Source organism: Tursiops truncatus, chromosome 18 (assembly GCF_011762595.2).
Source record: "Tursiops truncatus isolate mTurTru1 chromosome 18, mTurTru1.mat.Y, whole genome shotgun sequence".
Taxonomy (NCBI): Eukaryota; Metazoa; Chordata; class Mammalia; order Artiodactyla; family Delphinidae; genus Tursiops; species Tursiops truncatus.
In genome coordinates, this window is record NC_047051.1 from 13,536,703 (window position 1) to 13,562,819 (window position 26,117).

At 36.0% G+C, this 26,117-nt stretch overlaps 1 protein-coding gene across 5 annotated transcripts in view; it reads left to right on the forward strand.

Annotated features, from left to right (window-relative positions):
- Window positions 1–26,117, forward strand: part of UFM1 (ubiquitin fold modifier 1) — a 77,358-nt gene that overhangs the window by 8,102 nt on the left and 43,139 nt on the right. Inside the window, exons 5-7 of one of the 5 annotated variants that reach the window (XR_012327596.1) lie at window positions 232–264; window positions 5,132–5,241; window positions 18,677–18,801. Coding sequence is in view for 4 of the 5 variants with exons in the window: in XM_033843371.2 (XP_033699262.1) it covers window positions 232–264; window positions 1,637–1,704 (101 nt within the window). In the remaining variant the exon portion in view is untranslated. The other 4 variants (XM_033843375.2, XM_033843373.2, XM_033843374.2 and 1 more) reach the window with 4 other exon arrangements.

Consider the following 26,117-nt stretch of genomic DNA (forward strand, 5'->3'; position numbering starts at 1 on the left):
ATCATTGTGTTGACAGATGTTCTTGTCTAATCCAGCAATATGTGTGAATACATAATAGTGAGAGATTTCAACAGATAACTCACCTGACAGATTGTCATTCGTGTTCTCAGTATAACTGTTTGGCTTATGCCTGTGTACACAGCAGCACTTTTTTGGCACAGTTCTTCTTGTTACTATTAAAGCCTTTTAGCTTTAGAAATAACTTAGATGATTTTATGACTTATTTTCTAGATGGAATAGGAATAAATCCTGCACAGACTGCTGGTGAGTATCTATCTGAAATCCATGGAGGTGTGGTGAGGCTATATTTATCAATTGATACTGAATATTTAATTCATTCTAATTAGACTTGATAGGATTTAACCAAGGTAATAGTTGATTTTTAGGGATTGTATAGCAGTCTTTACCTATGTGTGTAAGTACTTTGTTTCTTTCCATGTATCAGTTATGTATGCTTTTGGCTACAAGAAAGAGAAAACCTGACCAATAAGCTTTAAAGGTATTTAATACATGTAACAAAAAGTCTGAAGATTGTGCTCTTGTGGGAATAATGATTTTGAGCTACGTCATAAGGTAGTTGTGAGGTAGTACATGTAAAGTGCTTAAAAGTTTGCATTATTTATAGTAAGCATTCAATAAGTGCTGGCTATTATTATTTTAAAGAAGTACAGTCATTTAAATTTCATGGGGCCTAGTCTACACTCAGAGTTTCAAGCTGCTACCATTATACAGTGCTAAATATTGATGTCCTAACAAGCAGGAAGGGTAAAAGTAAACTTTTTAACAGTTGTATATTTGTGTTAGATGTACCTTCCTTAGCTTATAGTCTAATTATATTTTGAAATTAAGCATGATTTAATATAATATAACCTCAGTCTTGAGAAATAGTTATTTTTAAACTATTAATATTCTAAAGTACTTCTACAAAATTATATTGTCCTCCTAGGTCCTGGGCTTGAAATTTAGCCATACAGCAAATGAAGAGGAATTTTAAATAATTTCTTTTTACATCAATCAGTTGTTTTAAGTGTATAATTTTATTAAATTAAAAAGTCTGTTTTTTGAGAATCATGAGGCATTTTGTTGTATAGATGCCTTTAAACTTAGGTTTAAAGGTTTTGCTTTTCCTACTCTAGAAATGCTTGGTAGTTATATTAATTTGAATTATTGCTTACTCTGACATGTTGCCTGTTGGATTACCCTATAAAATTGAATTGTGGGCATCACGAGGTGTGAAGAAAATCTGAGCAGGCAACGCAGACCCAAAGTAGGTCAGGGTTTCTAAACTTCTGTCGCTTGGGGTAGATTTAGATTTATTATTTTTCCTGCCCCTCAGTATTTTATTGTATATTAAAGTGAGTATTGATGGTTAAATTACCTTATGTTTTATTTGATGATTGGTTTTGGTGGTAGTTCTTTGGGTAGTGTTCTTATTTAAAATTTTCAAACATTAGTTGCGTTGTGAAGATGTGAGAGGGGTAGGCACAAGACTTAAGCCTGGACTCGGGTTCTAATGATCTTTGAGCTTTGTACCTACTTGACACTCCTTTGTTTCTTTTACATAATAATTGTTGAAATGTTAAGATAGTGTGTCATTTTTTAAATACCTAACTTTTTGTTTTGTTTGTTTGTGTAGGAAATGTTTTTCTAAAGCACGGTTCAGAACTGCGAATAATTCCTAGAGATCGTGTTGGAAGTTGTTAATATCTGCTGCTTGGAACATAAAATCCCCTTCCAGAATAAATATTGTTATTGTTATTGTTGTAAAATTGGAATCAGGCATTTGAAATCCTATGAAGACACCAATAGTTGATGAAGTAATGAAAGGTGACTGTCTGTCCCTTCTTGTTATTCACACTCTTCACGTGAAGAGGGGACACTTCTCTGTTGAGGGTGTCATCACCACAGAAGATCACGTTACTACCTCACAGCACACACAGGTAGTTCATTGGGGGTAAATGGATTATCCAACTGTGTCTTATAACTGGAGGATGCTTCTGATCATTCTTTCTGAGAACATTTGGAAAATTACTATTTACTGAATCTTCCTATTTGTCTTTGAGTTAATAGTGTAAAAAGATTATCAATCCATACGTGGCAATTTGCTTGATAGCATCTGACCTGGAGACACAAAAATAGTTGAATTCCTCATTAATATCGTTTATGATAAAGGATCACATCAATGAATAACTATCTTTTTATCATTTAGCTTGCTTTGAAGTTTTCAGACTTCTTGAGTTCTTATAAACTTTAATTTAAAAAATCAAAGAGCCAAAACTTGAATTTTCGATCTAGCCCCTTACGTGTGACATTGGTATCCCACGCCAGAGGGTTTAATTGAGACTGAAGTAGAAGCATCAGTTGCTGAATTATGCATTCCTTTATTGATCTCTTTTTTAAAAAAACCTTCAAAACAGGAATCCTCAAGAAACCATCTTTTTGAGGATAATATATCTAAATAGCGTTCAGGGAGAAAGCATTGTCGTAAAGAGGATCTGACGTTCACAACAGAGCTCAAGGAAATGCTAATTGAAATGCTCACTAATTCTGCTTACAGAAGACCCAACATTTAAGGAAGTGTTAAGCTTAGTTACTGGAGTGAATAAGAAGCTAGGAAAGGAAGATGGGGAAGCCCAGATGACCAGGCTTCTAGTCAGAAGGAAAGAAACAAAAATGAAGGGGAGCAGAAAGCTGTAATGAGTGTCACAGAAAAGGCCAAACTGTATGGACAGAACCGCAGAGGCTGTGTTGGGAAGAACTGAAAGGAAAATAAAATACTTGACATTGTTATAAGGAGCAGAAGGCAATCACAGAAAGCAAAGCATAGGCCTTGTCAACATACAGATTTCAAAATTCCCCATAGAGAATCTAAGGAATGATATGCATAAGGGAAGATTTAGTTTGCCTTTAGAGAGGACATCAATATCTATGCACATCTTGAAAGGTGAAACGAAGGCTCGTAGTGATTGAGAACCAGTGCTTGACTTGCTGTATTCTAGATGGTAAGCTCTGGAGGCAGGCCTGGTGTCTGTCTTGCTCTTTCTAGGCCTGGAAATGTAGGCCTTCAATGAAGATGTGTAGAATTATTCATGAATAAAGTATTTCTAAGACCAATTTTTATCCAAGTATGCATAGACTCTAGGTTCATTGGGAAAAAAACAATGCAACAGAATCAGTATCCGAAGAGTAATATTGGTTAAGTTTAAGGAAGTAACTAGATATTGTTCATGTATTTGACAAATGAACAGCACGATTCTGAATTGTAAAGGGAAAAAAAATTGTGCTGAGGTAGTGTGTTGCTAATGTTTGGGGAATTTTTTATAAACAAAGTCTGACGCTTAAAGACTCCTGGTCTTTAACAACATTAAGCCTCAGTTAACCAGAAATTTATGAATACCCAGTTTTCTGCATTTTTTGTTTTATTTAGATTTCCCCCATTCTGTTTCTAGCACAAAATTCTGCCTAATTTGTTACATTAATAAGTTTTATGATGTCTTCTACCATAATTTGTTTAATATTTTTGTTCTTTGGTTGGAAAATTGTATTGCAGTAAGGTCTTAAAAATATTTTCTTAAAGAACTAGGCGTTTTGTTATTAAATAAATGTGATCTGTAACTTCTTTGTGCAGAATGTTTTGAAGTGTTGTATTTAGTTTAAATGCTTTATTGGTACTCTTGTGAAAATACATTTTCTTATACCATAAACCATATTGTCTACTCTTATTATTAGTGTTTAATTAGCACACCTTTTGAGCCAGTATATAACAAATGTAGCCAAAAAAAAAAACAAAGGGCAAAAATGATTAATGGCTATAGGTCTTAGAAATGAATATATATTTCCAAATGCCAGTCCATTTGGAAAAAAATTCAAGTTACAGTGTCTATAGTAAGTGTGTAGGTTGGTGGGTCCTAAATAAACCTGGGGTGATTATCAGAATCACCTCGGAAATTATAAATACAGATTTCTGGAAGCCACCCCTAAAGTTCTTACTCATTAATCTGGAATGATGTATAAGAATTTCTGTTTATAAAAGCAGTCCTGATGATTTCTGTTTTGCAGCTCAGTTTGAGAATTAATGATAACTTTTCACTTTGTAGAGGAACAAAATGCAGTGTAAGGGGTCAGAGTAACTAGAATATGTTCTAGAATCTTGGGAAGTGTACATCCCACTGCTTGTTCCTCCAGTAGCTAAGTGCAGAGATGCTATAACAGTCTCTCTCACTCACCGGTAGTAAAGCCTCCTTTTAAAGTGTTCCACGTCCAATAGTTTTTTGGATATTTTATTTCTTAAGATTAGTTATTTGAAAGAAAAGCCAGTGGGAAGAAAACTCAGTCCAATTTAAGCTCCCCAGTCCCCAAATTAAGACATTAAAAATACCCACCATGTCTTTACCCAAAGACCTAGAAATATTTGTAACTTGAAAGCATTTATGTACTCTAATGGAGCACTTATAAATTAACTGACCAAATACTAGTGTTCCCAAGGCTATTTATAAACTGCGTATTACATATGTAAGTCATATATATGTGTATGTATACATATATCTATTTTATGTATTTACCTATGGAATTAGTATATATATATACACATATAATTTACATATGTAACTCATCTAAAAGAAATGTATTGCACAAATATGTATTGAATATGAATACACAGTTTCAATATGTATTGAACATCAAATATTTTGATATTTACTTTCACGTCTCATTCTTCACAACAATGCCAAATTATTCCCATTTTACTGAAGAAGAAAGAGGCTTAAAGAGGTTGAGATTTAAAATTTGACTCCTTGTTTGACTTTGGAACTCTCCATACCATACTGGGAGAATTTTTCAGTATCTTTTTCACAATAGACTAGATCTATATTGAATTATAAATGTAAAAATATAAGACAAACGCGTCAGGCCTAAATTCTCATTTCAGAGTACCAAGTATGTGTGAAATCATGAATGGCATTACTTAACTAATGGTGTAAATATGGTATGATTGTAGGACATTAAGTAAAAACCAATCAAATAAAGGTGATTATGAGTCTGGTGTGACTCCACAGGGTGGCTTGGTGGGAGTGGGACTATGGCTCCGCGTTCATCAGACAGTTTATGTTTTTGAACCTTGTGTGTCTTGCAGACGCAGCTACAAGATTAGCTCCCCAGTAACCTGCTCTTCCCACCAGACTCGCCTATAAGCGCCTCCAATACAGAAATTCTGGAAGTACCCTCTCATAGTGCCGGGGATGGGTAAATCACTATTTAAACCAGGCTGTTTAATTAAACCATTAATTGAAATAAACATTCTCAAAGAGCTCAATCTGTCCAAACTATTAGCCACATCTAACTACCTAAGCCAGGCATTTGAAACTCATTAGATTCTCGCCTTTATCTTGCCTTAGCAAACCAATCATAAAATTCGATTGATTCTGTTTACAGAATATAATCTCATAGCCATCTCCATGGTCTAAAGCCCTCAGTTTCTCGTATATGCTATTATAAAAACCTCTAGTCTCCATTTCCTTTTCCACACTTTCGTTGTAATGAGCTTTGTGACATGGAAATATGATCATGTAGTTCCACTAATCAAAATCCCACTGAACAAAAATACTTCTCATGACATCTGTGGCCCTTGAACTGGTCTTTGAACTGTTCAGAGTCATCTGTTATTGCTACTCTCTTTCGTACAGTTTCCTTCTCCAATTCACACTGCAGCTACACTGAACTACAAATAATATTCAGTATCTGATGTACCATATTATGCCTCCATGCCTTTGCTTTCTCCATTTGCCTGCAAAGCCTCAGACTCATTCTTCAAGTTTAGAAGCCATGGAGCCTTTGCTCACTCCTCCCAAGTAGAGTTAGGTGTTTAGCTCTCTAAGCACCCATTGCATTTTGTACATTCCTCCATTACAACAATTATTAAATACAGAATTATATTTGTCTCTGATTTAAACTATAAATTTTATAAAAGTATAAGGTCATGACTGAAACTGGATTTCCAAAATTGCCTTGCACATAGCAGGTACCCAGTAAGGACTTTATAATCAAAAGACTATTTAGGGCTTCCCTGGTGGCACAGTGGTTGGAAGACCGCCTGCTGATGCGGGGGACACGGGTTCGTGCCCCGGTCCGGGAAGATCCCACATGCCGCAGAGCGGCTGGGCCCGTGAGCCATGGCCACTGAGCCTGTGCGTCCGGAGCCTGTACTTCGCAACGGGAGAGGCCACAACAGTGAGAGGCCTGTGTACCGCCAAAAAAAAAGACTATGTAAAAGAATGAAAACTTTGAAAATTTCAACAGTGTCTCCTACCTGATAACTTCTTTAGTCAGAATATTTAATTAACCAATATACCCATATTTCCTCACCACTTCTTGTAGCAGGGATTTACCCTGTCTCAGAAACGAATTAATCATTCTTTTAAAAGTGTGAAGCATCCTCCCACTTTTTAACAAATATATATTAATCATCAGCTGTATTATGGATATTGGTAAATACTGGAGATGAAATGTGATTAAGATTCATTCCTTTTTCTTGGGCTCTCAAAAATTTATACATTTCAAAACCAGCAAAATCTGCCGAGTGAAGTAATTATATGGAAGGGTATATACTTCAAACCCTTTTTTAATGGGCAGAGCACAGCTAGGAAATTGACATTATCTCATTTAAGCCTTAATCTCTTCACAAACTGCCGTGTTCATTTCTTTACTGTTAAGGGAGCCAAGATTTAAGTTATTGTGTTCAAAGTTACAACAATGAGGTTGGCGCCTAGGTCTGTGGGTTATAAAATCCACACCGTGTGTTGTGGTTTGTTGGCCATGATTTTTGCTAGAATTATATTGCAGTATTTTCGAAAAAGGAAAAGGATACATCTGGGGAGGGCCTCATAGCTTGCTACTGACCATTTCTGTGATCTCACTTTGCTTGAAAAATTGAACACTCAATAATCTACACAGTTAAGACTCTTTTAGTAAATATATATACATTTATAACTACAAAGAGAATTGTGAACATTGGAAAAGTAGGTTTATGGCCCTGTTACCTGCTTTGCTATATAGGGGGTGTTGTGGAAATTCTGTCTGGATGTAAAACACTGGCCAAGGTTGGCAGACAAGTGCTGAGAGCCAGATTTTTGGCATAAATCTGTGATTTTCTGGCAAAACTCATTAGCAATGTAAAAGCTGTTATTGAGAGCATATTGTGATGATACATCATGTCAATATTTGTTTGGCTGAGTAACACTGTGGATTTAATAATTCTTAAATGCACAATTTACAACTGCTGAGCTGTTTAAGAAAAAAAATTTCTATGTGATGTTTATCGTCAGTGCCACAAACATTTTGACGTTTTAAGTGGAGATGCTAGCTTCTGTGACTTTTTAAATAAGTGTGTTGGACAGATTAGGGATTTTAAAATTATCCTTAGGTATGCACATTATGTAGCAATAACACATAAGAGACAATGACTGAATAAATGAGTGAGTCATAGAGGTCTTCATCCTTTATAACCTCTGCCATAAATCCATATTACCTGGTAGACCTTTTGTTTTAATTTAATTTAATTTATTTTATTTTTTTAAATATATTTTTTTAATTTTTTATTTTTTTTATTATTTTATTTAAAAAAATTTATTTATTTTTAATTTTTTTATACAGCAGGTTCTTATTATCTATTTTATACATATTAGTGTATATATGTCGATCCCAATCTCCCAATTCATCCCACCACCACCACCCCACACACCCCCCACCCCCACTTTCTCCCCTTGGTGCCAGTACGTTTGTTCTCTACATCTGTGTCTCTATTTCTGCCTTGCAGGTGGTTCATCTGTACCGTTTTTCTAGATTCCACATATATGCATTAATATACGATATTTGTTTTTCTCTTTCTGACTTACTTCACTCTGTATGACAGTCTCTAGGTCCATCCACATCTCTACAAATGACCCCATTTCATTCCTTTTTATGGCTGCCTAATATTCCATTGTATATATGTACCACATCTTCTTTACTTGCTAGACTGTTTTACTCAACATTTTCAGTTTTTGCATAGTGTTAGAAGATGCTGAAAAATATTTGTTGAATAAGTAAATTACTATTTTTGGTATGTGGGAGGGATACACCTTGCACTTAGAGCCTTAAACCTAGTCTTAGAAAGGAATAATCTCTATTAACTTCTTTCTTCCTGAAAAAGATAGCACACATGGACAACTGATATTTATTGAGCTTTTGCTTTGTATCAGGCACTGTGTTTTATGTTTTACATTCTTTTTTATATATATATAAATTTATTTATTTATTTTTGGCTGCGTTCGGACTTCATTGCTGTGCGTGGGCTTTCTCTAGTTGCAGTGAACAGGGGCTACTCTTTGTTGCGGTGCACAGGCTTCTCATTGCAGTGGCTTCTCATTGTGGAGCACGGGCTCTAGGCACGCAGGCTTCAGAAGTTGTGGTGCATGGGCTCGGTAGTTGTGGCACATAGGCTTAGTTGCTCCGTGGCATGTGAGATCTTCCTGGACCAGGGCTGGAACCCATGTCCCCTGCATTGGCAAGTGGATTCCTTTTTTACATCTTTATTGGAGTATAATTGCTTTACAATGGTGTGTTAGTTTCTGCTTTATAACAAAGTGAATCAGTTATACATATGTTCCCATATCTCTTCCCTCTTGCGTCTCCCTCCCTCCCACCCTCCCTATCCCACCCCTGTAGGTGGTCACAAAGCACCGAGCTGATCTCCCTGTGCTATGCAGCTGCTTCCCACTAGCTATCTATTTTACGTTTGGTAGTGTGTATATGTCCATGACACTCTCTCGCTTTGTCACAGCTTACCCTTCCCCCTCCCCATATCCTCAAGTCCATTCTCTAGTAGGTCTGTGTCTTTATTCCTGTCTTATGGCAGGTGGATTCTTAACTGCTGCACCACCAGGGAAGTCCTTACATTCTTATTTAACCCTCATTATAGTCTATGAGATCAAGACTATTTTTTCACAAACTTTAGATTAAGAAGCTGGAATGTTCAAAGAGATTTCGTGATTTTTCTGAGGTTACACAACTAATTGGAAGCAATGGTATATGTAACTCAGTTCCTTCCTAGGACGCCCCAGGAAGCACTCCACAGCTGATTGGGGCCTGGGAAGTTAGTCTAGTTCAAAGCCCAGAAAGCTGGTACCTCCCACTGTGCTGCCTTCTTTGGCCTCTTTCTCCACTTTCTTCTTCATTATTCATCCTGACCTCTCTCTAACCCTCCTGTATATCTTAAAGCCAGTAAGAAAGGATGGTGATATGAATAGAAGACTCTACAGTTGCATCCATACTTCTTCATGCTGCTTCATGTCTATCTCTATGTAATTCTTTCATTCCTTTATTCGGGCATTTATTTACCAAGCATACATAAAAAAGCAGGTACTACTCACTGCTTTTCAGAGTTAAGGTCCCTGCACCGAGGCTTGGAGAGCAGGGTGTGTTGGCCACGGTTTCCAAGTATTCCCACAATCATCCAGTAGGTCTCACTGGATGTTCTCATTCCTTGTTTAAGGCCTGACAAACTCTATCACTTCTTCCTACTCACAATTAGTCAAGGTATGTTGGGTATTCTGGGGTATGATTTGTCAAGAGAGACATGGGTAAATTGATGTAGGTGTGTCTCAGGGTATGTTCAGAAATCTGAAATTTAATTTGACACAACTGCTGTCCCAGCCAAGAAGCAGGAGGAAATCTGAAGTCCAGAACCCATTTGTTCAATGCTTCCTGGTGGGAACTAAAAAACCACATCAGGAAGATGCTTAAATAGGTTGAATATAGTACAGGGTGGTATCAGTAAGGACAGATACAGGTGTTGGCATAATTTTGCTTTTTAGAAACTTCACTGAAAATAAACTATAAGTATAATAAGTGTCTTCTTTCTGATCTTTCAACTGAGATTGTTCTTATAATAAATATCTAGAGTAACACAGTTAATGTTAATGAAACAATATGATGTCTAAAGAAAGAAATAGCAATTTTAAAGTGTAAACCTGCCGATTTTTGGATTGGGTTTTTTTTTTTTGAACTGCTTGTAAATTTTGGAGATTAATCCTCTGTCAGTTGCTTCATTTGCAAATATTACAATAAATGCTGGAGAGGGTATGGAGAAAAGGGAATCCTTCTTGCACTGTTGTGGGAATGTAAATTGATAACAGCCACTATGGAGAACAGTATGGAGGTTCCTTAAAAAACTAAAAATAGAACTACCATATGACCCAGCAATCCCACTACTGGGCATATACCCTGAGAAAACCATAATTCAAAAAGACACATGCACCCCAATGTTCATTGCAGCTCTATTTACAATAGCCAGGACATGGAAGCAACCTAAGTGTCCATTAACAGATGAATGGATAAAGAAGATGTGGTACATATATACAATGGAATATTACTCAGCCATAAAAAGAAATGGAATTGAGTTATTTGTAGTGAGGTGGATGGACCTAGACCCTGTCATACAGAGTGAAGGAAGTGAGAAAGAGAAAAACAAATACCGTATGCTAACACATATATATGAAATCTAAAAAAAAAAAAAAAAAGTCACGAAGAACCTAGGGGCAAACGGGAATTAAAATGCAGACCTACTAGAGAATGGACTTGAGGACACGGGGAGGCGAAAGGGTAAGCTGGGACAAAGAGAGAGTGGCATGGACATATATACACTACCAAATGTAAAATAGCTAGTGGGAAGCAGCTGCATAGCACAGGGAGATCAGCTCCATGCTCTGTGACCACCTAGAGGGGTGGGATAGGGAGGGTGGGAGGGAGGGAGACGCAAGAGGGAGGAGGTGTGGGGATATATGTGTATGTATAGCTTATTCACTTTGTTATAAAGCAGAAACTAACACACTATTGTAAAGCAATTATACTCCAATAAAGATGTTAAAAAATAAAGTGTAAACCTATGTATTAGTTTCCTAAGGCTGCTGCTAACGAAGTACCAGAAACTGAGTGGCTTATACAATAAAAAGTTATCATCTCACGATTCTGGAGCCTGAAAATCAAGGTGTCAGCAGGGTTGGTTCCTTGTGATGACTGTGAAGGAAAGATCTGCTCTGGGCCTCTTTCCTCGGCTTTCCTCTTCACAATTTCTATTCTGTATGTATATCTGTCCCTTAGATTAGATTTTTCCTTTTTATATCAGTCATAATGGATTAAGACCCACTCTAATGATTTCATCTTAACTCATTACATCTACAGTGACCCAATTTCTTTCTTTTTAACTGATTTTTAGTGGAGTAGAGTTGCTTTACAATGTTGTGTTAGTTTCTGCTGTACAGCAAGGTGAATCAGCTATACGTATACATATATCCACTCTTTTTTGGATTTCCTTCCCATTTAGGTCACCACAAAGCACTGAGTAGAGTTCCCTGAGCTATACAGTAGGTTCTCATTAGTTATCTATTTTATACATAGTATCAATGGTATATATATGTCAATCCCAATCTCCCAATTCATCCCACCACCTCCCTTTCCCCTCTTGGTGTCCATACAATTGTTCTCTATGTCTGTGTCTCTATTTCTGTTTTGCAAATACAATTACACCATTTTTCTAGATTCCACATATATGCGTTAATATACAATATTTGTTTTTCTCTTTCTGACTTATTTCGCTCTGTATGACAGTCTCAATTTCTGAATAAGATCACCACCTGAAGTACTAGAGGTTAGGATTCTGACATATCTTTGTTTTTGCAGGGAGACACAATTCAACTTGTAACAGCCTATCTCATTCTTCCTAGATAAGGTTATAGATGAAGTACATGAATAACAAAAAAATGTGTCCTAAAAATAACCTTTGCATTTGTGAATACAATTCACAAATCCAATCAGAAATTTACGAACAAAGCTCCATAATTTTAAACAACTCAATTGAATGAATTGGATTAAATAGAAGGGAAAATTAAAGGCCTTATTAATTCCCAAATTTCACTTTAACCTCTCCCAACAATCTGTTGCCCAGTCCCTAGTTTCTCTTTTCTTTATGTCCTCCCCTGGAAACACAAAGAGCAGAGCAAAATCCTAAAGGTAGGCAGCTGAAAGGCATGGAATTTCCAGCCAGTAATTCAGACACCTTAGTCTCTAAACAGTCAAAAGCTTGAGTTTCTGACAGTGGCTGGAAAGTTATGTTTCTGAGACTTCTTACCTTGGACGTTTTACTGGATACAATCGTATCATTCAAACAAATGAAGAGTTGTTTTTTGTTTTTCTTTTCAGTAGCCAGATTGCTTTCCATCGTCTACACTGCTTACAAAGATGCAAAAAGCTGTACCCATCATTCAACTACCCATTTGATACAAAACAGTGTGGGCACCCAAAGCATCCCCTAAAAGAACAAACAATAAGCAGGGAGATGCAGTTAAGGTAGAGGCTTCATATTAAATAGGAAATGGAAGCTGCAGAGCCAATTATAGGTACATTTCTGCTTGTTGAAGAGACCTCAAAATAGGTTTTAAAAATCTGCCTCTGAAGGTTTTCTTTTCAGTGAAATTGAGAAGAAATATATGATAGGCCATATATAAAAAAGAGCATTCATTCTGCCTGCCAAAGTAATCGTCTTCTCCCTCTTACCAGATTCAAGGTGCAGGATAATTGCCTCTCTGTGATGCTTTGTTATGAGAGTTCTAAATAAACCACTCTCAAGTGGCCCCCCTTAAGTGCAGCACCCCCTAGGAATGTACCGTTGAGCCTTGAAACTATAATTTGTTGCAGACACTCTGAGCAGAATACATCCTTTCCCAATCTCTAACCTTGATAACTGGGTGTGTTTAAAGTTAAAAATAAAATGAAGTGGAAAGTTATCCAGGTGCAAGTTATTAACCTGAAATGGTGGCAGACAGAGGAACTTCAAAAAGCGAACTCACATTTTTGGTACACGTCATAAGTTCCAGACACTTTGCTAAGAGCTTTAACTAATGTACCTCTTAATTCTTCACATTGACCCATTCATATATTTCTTTTATGGATGATGAGAGAGATGAAATGACTTATACACCAAGTAAATGGTAGAAGTAGAATGCAAACCTATGGTTCTTTGATTCTGAAGCTTATATTCCTTCCACTCAGTTCCAGCAACTGAGACATAAGAAGAGAGCGTTTTCAATCAAGCATCGTTTCTTCACATTCTGGTCCCTGGTGTCTTTATCAGAATTATATCTCTGCTACACCTCGCCCTACACCCTGCCCCGTAACCCTTTTTGAGCATTCTTATAGTCATTCTTTTGATCACGCTATTCTTGCCTGGAATGTCCATGTTTACTCTTCTCCACCTGCAAGGTTTTTAACCAGGTACAGTACCACTCTCCTAGGAGATGTTTGGAAATGTGTACAGCATTTATGGTTGTCACAATGGGGGTGCTACTGGCAATAAGCGCCCGGAGCTGGGGTTGTTAGCAGTCTGCAGTGCCATGATGTATGGACGGCTGCACACAACAGAAGACAGAGAACTGCTCTGTGCCATATGCCCATCAAGCCCGACTGAGAGCACAGACCCTGAATCTTGCTCATCCCTCCAGCCCTATTACCCCCAAGAATTTTTTGATGTCCAACTGCCTTGGACCTGAAATGGTTTACCCCTGAAATGCAGAAAGATTTCTTATCTACTAGTCTGTATGTTTAATGCTAATGTAGTTTGAATACAATTATTAGTTCTCCTTTTTTGTTACATATATTCTTTGTCTTTCTAGTAGTTCTTTTAATGCTCCTTGAGGTCAGGTACGTGTTATATGTGCCTTTAATCGCAATCATGACAGCAAATACTTCTATAGCTTATATGGCATGGATTTGCCAGCGACTCTTTTAAGTGCTTTATATATATATAAACTCATTTAAGCCTCCCCCAAACACTATAGACTTTTATTAGTCCCATTTTATAGACAGAAAAACTGAGGAACGGAGAGGTTAAGTAACTTGTACAAAGTCATACAATTACCAAGTGTCAGGACTGTGTTTCAAACCCAGAGATGTGGTCTCAGAGTCTGATGCTCTTAACTACCAAATTCAGTGGATTTTCCTAACATGTCCCAGCACCTATTATAGTCAAACACAAAAATAAGACTTTGATTTTTAGAAAATATTAATAAAATTTAAGTATAGTATGGGAGTAATATATAGGAGCTCCAAAGATGGGCACTTAACCCAGCTAAAGGGGATAGAGGAGGCCTCCTAAAAGGATGAACTAAACCTAGAGCAACAAGTTCAAACCAGGGGCAATGGAAAGGGGGGCTGGAGAGTAGGCAGAGACAGACCACAGAGGAGCCATGTTAGTTAGCTTAAACTTAATCATATAGGTAGTAGGTTTTAATTAAGGGGTGAGCCAGTCAGGTAAGAGTTTTACAGATGTCACCTTGGCATCTGTGTGAGGATGATCTGAAGAGAATGAGTTCACAACAGTAAGTTGTAGGGAGGCTGTGGCAGTGTGTCGGTGATGATGATATAGTGATGATGCTGACGGTGGTGATGATGATGACAAAGGCCTGCCTGAACTAGGACATCGCTATCTGTGCCAAGGCCTGCTGTGGACTGTCCCCTCCAGGCCACACTGAATCCCCTGCCTTTCACTCGCCTTCTTCCTGCATCTACCTAATACACCCCCATATGGCCCATATACCTTTTCTTGGATGAGTGGATTTTCTTGGGCAAACCAAGCCTATATTTCATATACTTAAATGGGAAGGCAACATTGTGCATGAGATGAGCAGTAGGCCAAGAGTCCTAATACCTGGATTCAGTTCCAGTATTGCTTTTGATTACCTGTGTCACTTATGAAAGTCACTTTATGAATATATTCTATTTCCTGTGTAAATTAGGGTACCTTTGAAAAGGCCAGAAAATGTCAGAAGAGAAGGTGTCTATCCCTTTTCCAGGGACAAATGTTGCTTATGTTCGGAACACAATGGTTATTTTTTTATAATCCTAGAAAGTATTTTAAGTGTCTCTTATTTTGACAGAGACAGCTCCATTTTATCATTTTATGTGAAACAAGTTTCATTGTTATTTTTTAATCTGCCAACTAGCCGAGCTGTGCCCTTGGTTCACTTCTTTGGAAATTCCAAGGAAGTCAGTGGGACGTGGAATGATTATCTCACAGCTGAGCCTGGCCTGTGTTCCTCTGTAATTAGCATGGCGGGGGGCCAGAGAGAGCTTGGGAAGCAAAGAGCTTTATTTGCGTGAACAGTGTCTCTGGAACACGAATTCCAAAGGGGCTGCTTGCGGGAAGTAATGACTCTAACAGACCTGCTTTGTCCTCTGTTTCCATCTTCACCTACCACGCTGCCTTTTCTGCAAACATCTGTAAAAAGACTATATGAAGGGAGGGTGTGTGTGTGTGTGTGTGTGTGTGTGTGTGTGTGTGTGTGTGTGTGTGTGTGTGTGTGTGTGTGTGTGTGTGTTATGTCTATCTGTGTGATGTCTGTGTAGTGTGTATGTGAGCCTTTCTTCAGAGCAAAATAAGGTTTGGAAGGGAATTCAGTAACAATACCGGTTGCTCTCACTTCCCCAGGGAAGCCACACAGCATGTAAATGTCTCAAGCCTCAGCACCATTTCTTAATTAGTTGTTTATGTACCTGCATCCCCCTGTGTCCTGAGTGTGACTGGAGCACAGGGTCTATGTGTTCTCACTCTGTACTCAGTGTGACACTTGGCACATAGAAAGAGATCAAAATTTGTTCAACTTCTTGTGATCAAATCAACCCAAATTTTGGTAATTAATTTGGAGCAGTTGCTTCTCATCTTAGTATGAGCTCCAGGAATTTCTGTCAAGCAGGGAAAAAAAGTTGTCGTTAGTAGGTACAGCAGGTATAGTGTCAATATTAATAGGTAAGGGCCTTTGCAATTCAATGAGAAAAGAAGTACTCACTGAGGAATAAAATTTAAATGGCTTACGTGTTTTAAAACATTTTCGAACTCCCTAGAAATCAGAGATGCAAAATAATATAAGTGTACAATGTATGTGTGAAATATAGTATAAGATGCTATTTCCTCCATCAAAATGCCAAAGATTAAAATTAACAGATGATACCCAGAATTGTCATGGAGTTTTAGTTTGTTGTATCATGAGTTATGGACTTTCTTTACATCTTGGAGTTACAGAATTTTGCTATGTATTGGAATTGTAGAAGTTTGTTGTATCATGGAGTTACAGAAATACGTAGTGTCATGGAGTTAGAGAATTTTTCTGGTGGAGAAATCATCAGTAATCATCTAGTCCAAACCCTTCATTTTGGAGCTGGGGAACTGAGACCCCCAATAGAATAGCTGGCAAAACCAGGGTCAAACAATTAGTTGAAAAATATGTCAGAATTTGTCAGTTCCTTTTTTCTCCTCCTACATAAGAATCTTATATTTTATTTAAATTTTTATTTTTTTTAAACCAAAACAATCCTATGTGTTTCTATATTAGGAACTTAATTATGTTGTTTTAAGATTTATATTCCTTTCAGTTTCAGACAAAACTAAATCCCAATGACCTCTGCCTTTTTCTTATTAATGTTTTTTCAATAATCAGCAAATGACATCTTTATCCAATGTACTTCAGTCACTTGAATAATGTTTAATCAACATTCTGTCTATAGAAGGCATTTAAATGTACATAAAATTAATTAAGGTATAAAACAATACCATAATGATAAAAGACAGTCAATTTAATTTGAAGGAAGAACAAATTAGATATTATTTGAAACCTGAAATGAGTTGTCAGTCTAGTATTAAATCTAAATTTTGAGTTTCCTGGTATCTAAGAATAAAGAAAAAGTATTGAATAACTGAATTCCCTTTTTCTAATTAAAATATATATTCAATCAATGTTTAATATAAAATTGGGCCATACATATATCCTTATGTTGAGAAAAAAACTTTTGTAGCAGTTAATTTAATGAGAAATTTCTCTTATGAATCCTTGAAAAAATAAGCAATATCTTTTAAAATAGTGTAACCAATACACAACACAAATATCAAATAAGAGTTTCCCCTCATAAAAAAGAGACTGTAATCCTGGATCATAACTCAATGAAATTCTTCCTCCTCTTCCTACGTGGTCTCATGATTTCACTGAATGTAGCAATGCAAATCACAGGATGTCCCGGAGAATTGTTTAGATATAATCTTTGAAGAAACACTAACAACAGTTCTGCTAATGTAAAAGACTAGTCAGTTCAAAGGGTCTGCCTGTAGAGTTAAAATCCGAAGTTATTTTTCTGAGTGCTATGAAAAGTCTTACAGTGTTTTCTTGTTAATAAAGAACTGAGTACATCATTAATCAGTTGTAAAATGCATGTACTGTCAATCCCATGCAAGATTTTAGATCAAGATTCACTTACTTTCAATAACTGAATAAATACCATTTGGAGGGTCTATCAAGGATGAATAGGTCTACAATTCTAGAGTGTTAGAAGAATTTACATCTTGTAGTTAGAATTGCCATCCTTTGAGACCAACCATAGAAATTATGAATAATTTAGCCAAGATTGGGGCTCAAAATTCAGCATTAGAACTCTCAGCTTCTCTGAAGGAGACATGATTTCTTGAGCATCCCCAATGTTCTTCTGTGTCTTTGAGGCTGGTCATTTACTAGCTATTAGTTCACTTGTCATCTCACTATGCTTTAGTTATTTAAATTTTCACAGCAAGAAATTCATGAAGCCACTTAATAAGAAGTTTTACCTTTAATGATTCTATCATGGTTCCAATGCTTTAAAAGAAGGGACCTCATGAATATGTACAATACTAGGTGACCACACTTTCTTTGGATAAAACCGCAGAATATCCAATATATCTAATTTACTAATTGATCTAAACAGTCACATTTGAGACAGCACTTTCACTACTCAAACTGTATGAAGAAAGCTTAATAAAAATAAGATAGGAGAAATGTTTTAAGTATATGTGTATACATAGATTAATTAATATAAAGTTAATATAACACATTTATACAGTCATATTAATTTTATATGCCTTTATCTAGTCTCTACCTAGTCTCTTACCTGAAAGAAAATACAAAAATTCGAGTTTGGGTGAATGGTACATATTTTTCAGTGGCATTAGAAACAGCAGAATTTGAGAAGAAATGGATTCATTCAGTCCACTGTGATTTGTTTGAGATTTGAGAGGTGACTTATTTAAAGTCAAAATCAAATGAAATGTGCACACACCATACACACACAAACACGCACACTCATGCACACACGCACGAAGAGGGTATCCACATTTAATTAATTTTCATATTGATATGCAACAACTTTTTTTGCACTAAACTTTTGGAATTAAATAATTTAATTTTAAAGCCTCTAATTTCTCATTTAGACGGCTGTGGTGCTTCAAAGAAAGTTTCCAGCACACAGAATCTCCCTAAAGAGAGGCCCCCTCCTTTACCAGGACAATACATTCAAGCGCCCACTCTGCTTTTCTGTGGAATAACGCAGTCCATATATTTTAAAAAATTATCTTACATTTTAAAATAGCTGTATATTTACAGAAAAGTTGAGAAGATAGTTCTTAGAGCTCCCATACACCCCATATCCACTTTCCCCCATTATTGTCATCTCATATTACTATGGTAGAATATGCCACAATTAATGAACCAATATTGATACATTATGATTAACTAAAGTATATAGTTTATTTAGATTTTCTTAGTTTTTACTTGATGTCCTTTTTCTGTTCCAGGATCCTACCCAGGACCCCACATTACATTTAGTTATCCTGGGTCCTTAGACACCTCTTGGCTGTGATCATTTCGTAGACTTTCCGTGTTTCGGATGCCCTTGACACTTCTGAGGAGTACTGGTCAGGTATTTTGTAGAATGTCTTTTAATTGATGTTTTCATCATAATTACACTGTGGTTGTGTGTTTTTGTAGGGGAAGACAACAGATATAAAATCCCATTTTTATCACATCATCTATAGGTTATATAATATCAGAATGACTTATCACTGTTAATGTTGACTTTGATCACCTGGCTGAAATAATATTTAGCAAGTTTTTCCACTACTAAGTTACTCTTCTATTCACCTCTCCATGCTGTGTTCTTTGGAAGGAAATCAGTATGTGCAGCCCATACCTAGGAATACGTAGGGCAGTTCATAAATATTGCCAGGACTAATTGCCACTTTCATCATTTATGAAGCAGGAAAGAGTTTAAATTTGTTCTTTCTTCAAATAATTATTTAAAAGTGTGACCTAAGCATCAGCACTTCCTAATATTTATTAATTACGATTCAAGTCAAGTTAGCTTGAATCTCCATTCCCCTGACACAATGGGAAACCTAGCATTTCAACTATACTCTGGGTTTTCTAGTGGTGCTTACGGTTGTTCTAGTTACCTCTTTTTCTGGTTTCCTGCTTCCTTGGAATACATAATCCCTTTCACATTATGCCTCTTTTGAGGCTGATGTTTTTTCTCCAACTATCAACCCAATTGTGGAAAGTAACCCTGATTCCTTGCCTTTTCCAAAACACTAGGTATTTATGTGTAATAGATTTACTGGAAAATGTGGATTGTGGGAATGGTGGAAGATCATGTCATATATCTGGGGCAATGATGTTACATTACTGTACAGCAAGAAAGAATTTAACAATGAATATTAGGCCTATGTAATATTAGGAACACAGAACAATTCTGCCTTTTGTCCATTTGTCACTTCTGTCCATTTGTCATTCTCACCATGAAGACTTTCTCACTTATTTGCTTTTTTGGGTCCTGGATTTCCCCCATTTTTTCAGAACTGTCTTGCCCATGTAACCCTGCTCTAGATTCTTGGCTTCCTTACAGACTCCATCTCTGGATACTAGCAAAATACCAAAATACCTGTATTCATTACTATGCTCATGAACTTATTTATGTGGTCTCCTTCTTAGTGAGACCCTGCTGTGTGCTTAGGGCTATCATTCTACAACCAGATGGCTCATCGAGATATTCTGCTGTACAAAGTTTGCTCTTCTGAAGAATACTGCAGTCAGTGCTTTAACTTGTTTCTTTCCCTTCTCCAATCCCTCCCTCCGTACCACATTCCTCCATCCTGTCTTATAGTCAGAAAGTGTAAATATCAGTCGGTGTTCAGTCAGGAAGACAGAATTCACTCTAGATACCTCAGGGATTAATTCTGGGAACTGGCAACAAAGGTGATGGAACATAAGTAAAGGAAATAGAGATGGAACATAGGAATTAGAAAGTAATATGTTGGAAGGACTGAGAGTCCAAAAGGGAGAAGGTGTCACCCAGAGATCAGGAAGTTATTGACTGTAACTGCTGATGCTGTTACATCATTCCTGCATCTGAGTAGCAGTGATTATACATACTGAAATGGATGGAGTTTTCTGATGCTCTCAGTCACTTGCATTTGCCTGCTACTTCTCCACAGGGAACAGTATAACATGACACTTTCCTTCATATTTTAATCCCTTAGCTGTGACCTCCGTTGATAGAACCTAATCACAATCCAGCTGCCTAGGGAATCTTGGAATTGTTGTTTACAGGCTCCCAGATCCTTGCGATACAAAGAAAACAGGAGCTGAGTAGCCACGACCACATGTGGAACAGTGTACCCCTTTGTCTTCTCGACATTCATAAACCAACTGTTATCCATATTGAACTGCCAAACAGTAAAAATAGCAATGACACCATGACACGACTAGTCCTTATAAGATTAAAGAAAACTACATCCTTCCCCAAAAGGGATGATACAAGTCCTACCAGTCACAACATCCTTATCTGAGTCATACTTGCTTTTTTTAGTTCTATCAGCTGCCTTGATATGTTATACCCTAAAGATTACATTTTAATATTAATCACCACCAATACTCCTTAAATAATGGAGTAGGAAAAAGAGAGGGGGGAAATATTAGGAAATATAAGTACTATGAACATTTTAGTGTACATTTTGCTTTCTGTACCCGTTGTTATGCATCTCTGAGGACAAACTCTGTAAACCATCTTGCTTTTTCCTAATCATTGTTATATCATAAGCATTTCCCCACATCATCAAACATCTCTTGTAAACAATCTTTTTAATGACTGCACTTTACTGTCATATAGTCATAACATTCTTTGCTAATCATAACTCTATTATGAAAATGAGTTATTTCTTGTCCTTACTATTATTGATACATTTTTAATGCATTTTCATCAGTTTCTTAGCCTCCCAAAATAGCATTGTGCTGTCAAAAATATATATTTTTTAAAAAGGGTCCTTGAGACATACTGCATGATTCCTTTTCAAAATGTGTATCAATTTATGTTCCCCCATATTGAATTTAAGATTAAAAGTTAAATTTAGTTCCATGCTGAATGAAAATATCAGCATTTTATTCATTGTTTTATTTCTGGTACTTACACAATGTGTGGCATATATAGTAGGCATTCAGAAAATATTTTTGAATGAGTAACTGAATTATGTCTATGCAAGCAATAGTGCTAGAGCAGAAAAGTTGTAATCCTTTAGAGTAGAAGAGTATTTGAAAAACAGATTAAGTGATTTCCCAAAAATCATACAGCTACTTTTGAAAACTCCAGAAGTAGGAGACACTTTATTGCCTCCAACCTTTATATTCTTTCTGCAACACCTAAAGGTATAATCAATTTTTATTTTTTTCTAGTTGATGCTGTCTCCATGTATCAATAGTATAAAATAGCACACAATTTTAAATTATATATTTCATGCGGTATAAAATTAAAGTCCAATTTACCATATTCACAAAATTTAGCACACATACCCACACATCCATACAAATCAGCTTGGTCAATGATTGACCACAAAATAAAAAGAACTGACAAGTTGAACCATTTATCTTTGCATATATGATCTCTTTTATACGGGTTTTCCCTGAGAGAGTTCTGCAAACTTGATGCGTTTGGAAGCTAGAACTCAGGCAGAAATCAAGTCAGATGATGGAAATTGGGACTGTCAGAACATCTAGTAGCTAAGAAAAAAAAACTCCAGTGAGAAGAAACCCAAAAGAGGAGCTGCTCTCAATTATGCACATAAACAGCAAATTTTTGGTTGGATTTCTGAACTGTGCTTCCTTGGATGACACTTTAAGGATCCCAGTGGGGGGAAAATAAAGGTAGAAGACAGAGAGGTGGGCAGAGATTTCAGTTAAAGAAGTTGAAGAAAAGATTTACTGGTCTCCATAGGTCTAGAGTAATCTCCCTGATTCTAGTAAATTTATTTAAACTGAGACTGGCCTTAGCTATCTACTCTTTTTTACAGAGAGAGAAAGTTCTTCAGTTTACCCCAAATGAAATGAGAGTTTTATCTTATCATAAAACTGTGAATTAGCTTGTTCTCATTGAGTTAATTTTATATTATGAAGTGAAACTAGTCCAACAATTCACCAACTGACGAGTTGACGGGTCTTGGTATCCCTGATCAGTAGGTCAAAACACCTCAGGAATGAAATTCTGCCTTTGCCAATGAGGCTGACATTTTGTAGTTCTTGTGTCCGATACCTGAGAATAATATAGTCTGCAATTACTGACTCTCTGAAAAGTAGTGTGCTCTTCCTCCTCTATGTAACAAACTGTTGGATTCTCATCTCCTGGACATAATACAATCCCTCTAATTTTACTCTGTTCTTTTAATCTTCTCCTCACCCTAATTTTTTAGCCTATGCATGTGTCTTTGCATGCAAATGACTTAAATGGCTTTGTTTTCTTTCTATCATATTAAACTGTAATTCTGGGAAAATTGTCCTATGAATCTTATTGGATTACTCTGAAAATTAAATGAGATAATGCCTATATAAAGTGCTTAGCACATTGGCACATATTAAATATGCAATGAACATAAACTATTATGTGTGATAAAACTCCTTGTGGGAGGGTCTTTTTTTTAGATATTGATGCAGAGTAATTAGAATAGATCCATACCATCTCTCCCTAAAGTAATTTTGTTCAATAATTTCATATGAATGATTTAAATTGTAAACATATATGATGATTTTTATTTAGTACTTTCTTTCCTGAATTATCATTTTTTTCACCTATGAAGCTTCTCAGCAATTAAGGGACACTTTTAAAAAACTTATTCCTCATTGGTGGGAGGAGAAGCAAGTGAGCAAATGCATCAAATAGGGGAAATGAACAAACATCATGGCAAACTCAGCAATGAGTCAGCTAGATATAGAGTCATGCCATGAACTCTGTAAACTGGCTTAGTTCATAATCATAAATGATCTTTCTACTCTTTAATAGCTATTCAGTGAACCAAAGTAAAATTTTAAATGCTTTGAGGATTTATATTAAAATAACACTGAAAACTTCTGTTTATTTTTGGTTAGATATCCTTCCCCTAATCTCAGCCTGGGCAGCATTTTCTCTTTCTTGTAACACGGAGAGGTGTAAAATAAATATAATTGACAGGACAAATATTTTATAGAATGCATGCTTTACCCCTTTTCATCAAACATGCTCAGTGTTAGGATACAAAATATTTGAGGAAGAAGAGGTACAAACTACTATGCATAAAATAAGTAAGCTACAAAGATATATTGTACAGCACAGGGAATATAACCAATATTTTATAATAACTTTAAATGGGATATAATCTATAAAAGTTTTTAATTACTTTGTTGTACACCTGAAACTAGTATAAAATTGTAAATCAATTATACCTGAATAAAAAAATAAATAATTTCTTTTAAAAAGTAAAAGAAAAAATGAAAAGTTATTTGAGGAAGGTAATGTCTTCTTTTAGTCATCTTTTCTTATTGCAGAAACCCATCAACTTAACAGGAGTCCTCCAAAATTGCTTAGGCCATACATGTTTTGGGGGTGTTTTTTTTTGGCTCACTGGCTATATTTCATAGTATCATGTACTAGATTCTAGTATACTAGATTTTCTAAGTCTTTTTTTTTTTTCAATCTGGAAGCTACTTTTCTTTTCTCTGACTTCAGCGTAGCTAAGTCACTCTTTTGATGGTGACTAAGAGATCCACTTCAGCATATTCTATTGTTCCCACACAATTTCCTGTTAGAAACAGCATTAGTCACCCTAGTTATGAGAAGTTCTTTGGTAAAAGCACCAAGAGAACCTGATTAGAAATTTTTTTTTTTTTACCACTCTATAGAAGTAGTACCTAGTAGATCCTTAGCTGATATTTCTGAATGTTTCAAAATATATAAGACTTTTTTCAGCAGTTACTAGGGCTACATATTATTTCTGGGCAGTAAAATCAAATAACCATGGTCAACTAGTTTACTATGGCTTGAATGATTTATTCTTAAGACAGTCAAATAAAAATAAACTGTCATTAAAATCTCACTCACTTAAATCTTATCATTACTTGAGCCTTTCTGGAGTATCCTTTGGCCAGTATTCTCTACTAGGATATTTGAACATTTGTTTATTGAGTAAGAATCTAGAAGCTATGCTTTTCTTTATATGGCCTTGGAAAATTGCAAACTTGAAATGAAAAACAATGCAGTAATAGCTGTGCTTTGCTACCTAAAATTAGAGACTCATCGTATGTATCATCACCTAGGTCCCAGGTTTGCATGTGCTGAAACTACCGCTTGTGTTATCAATCATCTGAATATTTGCAGGTCCAAGAGAATACCCTCAAACCTTCATTGGTAGAAATTACAGGAAAGATTACCTAATCTTCCTCAGTCCCACTTCCCTTACATACAAAATATGGATGAAAGCACCAAACTATTGTGAAGATTGTATAAAAGAATGCATATAAACTTTTTTGCATAATACCAACCAATACAAGTTATCTATCATTATAATAATTACTGGGATAATGAGTACCACGTACTTCTATCACACCAGGAACAGTCCTCCTTATAAAAAAAAATGTAAAGTTAAGAAGTAAGACTATATGACATAATGAGAAGAATCAGTATTTCACAATACAGTCATGTAACTCATATTCCTGTCAAGAAATAGACCATTTTCCTCATCCCAGAGTTCCTTGTGTGTCTTTGTAGTCACTCTCCTTCTGCCAATCCTGGCCACTAGAAACTACTGATGTACTTTCTGCCACTATAATTTGGCTTTTTTAGAATATAATATAAGTGGAATCCCATAATCTTTTGTGTCTGTGTTTCTTTCACGAAATGCTTTAGAAATTCATCCTTGTTAGTTTTTATTTTAATAGATGAGATGCAATATTTTATTTCACCTCAGTTTTTTGCATTGCAAAGTAGATATTATTAGAGTTATATATACAATCAGTATATACTTAGATTTTCCCAAATGTGTATTAATTTTATTGTTGTTCACTCCTTTTTGCATCTTAGATCTTCCATCTGAAATCATTTTCTTTCCTACTAGGGTACATTTTGCAGAAGTCCCTCCTGTATGGCTTAAGGATAAACTTAGTTTTTGTTTGCCTGAAAAATTCTCTATTTTACCCTCATTTTTAATGCTAATTTAGCTAGGTATAAGATTAGAGGTTGACAATTAGGGCAGAGATAGCTATTCATGAGAGATGCCTGCCCCGCTTCTATGGTACAGAATTGTTGCAGGGAAGTAGCTGCCCATGCAGGAATTGTATTTCTCAGCCTCCTTTGCATGTAGGTGAGCTCATATTTTTTGTTCTTTCCAATGCACTGTGAGAAGCAAAGCCTTTCTATTCCAGTCCAAAGTATTTAAGAAGGGTTTTGCTTTCTATACCCATTTATTCCCCCTGTCTCCTAGCTGAAAGTGAGGCCCCCAAATGAGGAAGGAGCCCAAGATGGAAGGAGCCTGACTGAATCACTGTATAGAAAGCCATGAGTACTTAGTGTATTACAAGAGTGGGCATAAGAAGGGGTTTCTTTTTTCACAGAGTCCCAAAGATGATCCATGAATATCACATAAGAAAAGGTTTTTTTTCAGCTTTATAAATGTGACTACTCAATTATGTGTTCAAGGCTGGTAGGTAATTTGAAATATTTTTGTGCTTGTTGCAGGATGTATAGCACTGGGGAAGCTCTTTTATTTCAATGACCTGGCATTGGGATGAAGAATTAATTTAGTGTAGACAGTTTTTTTTAATTTTAAACAAACATGTGTACAGCTATATTTTATCAGTGTTGTACTTTCAACTATACACTAGTGTACAGTTTTACGTATTAATTAAAATATATGTATGAACATACATTCTGTTGTTTATATTTAA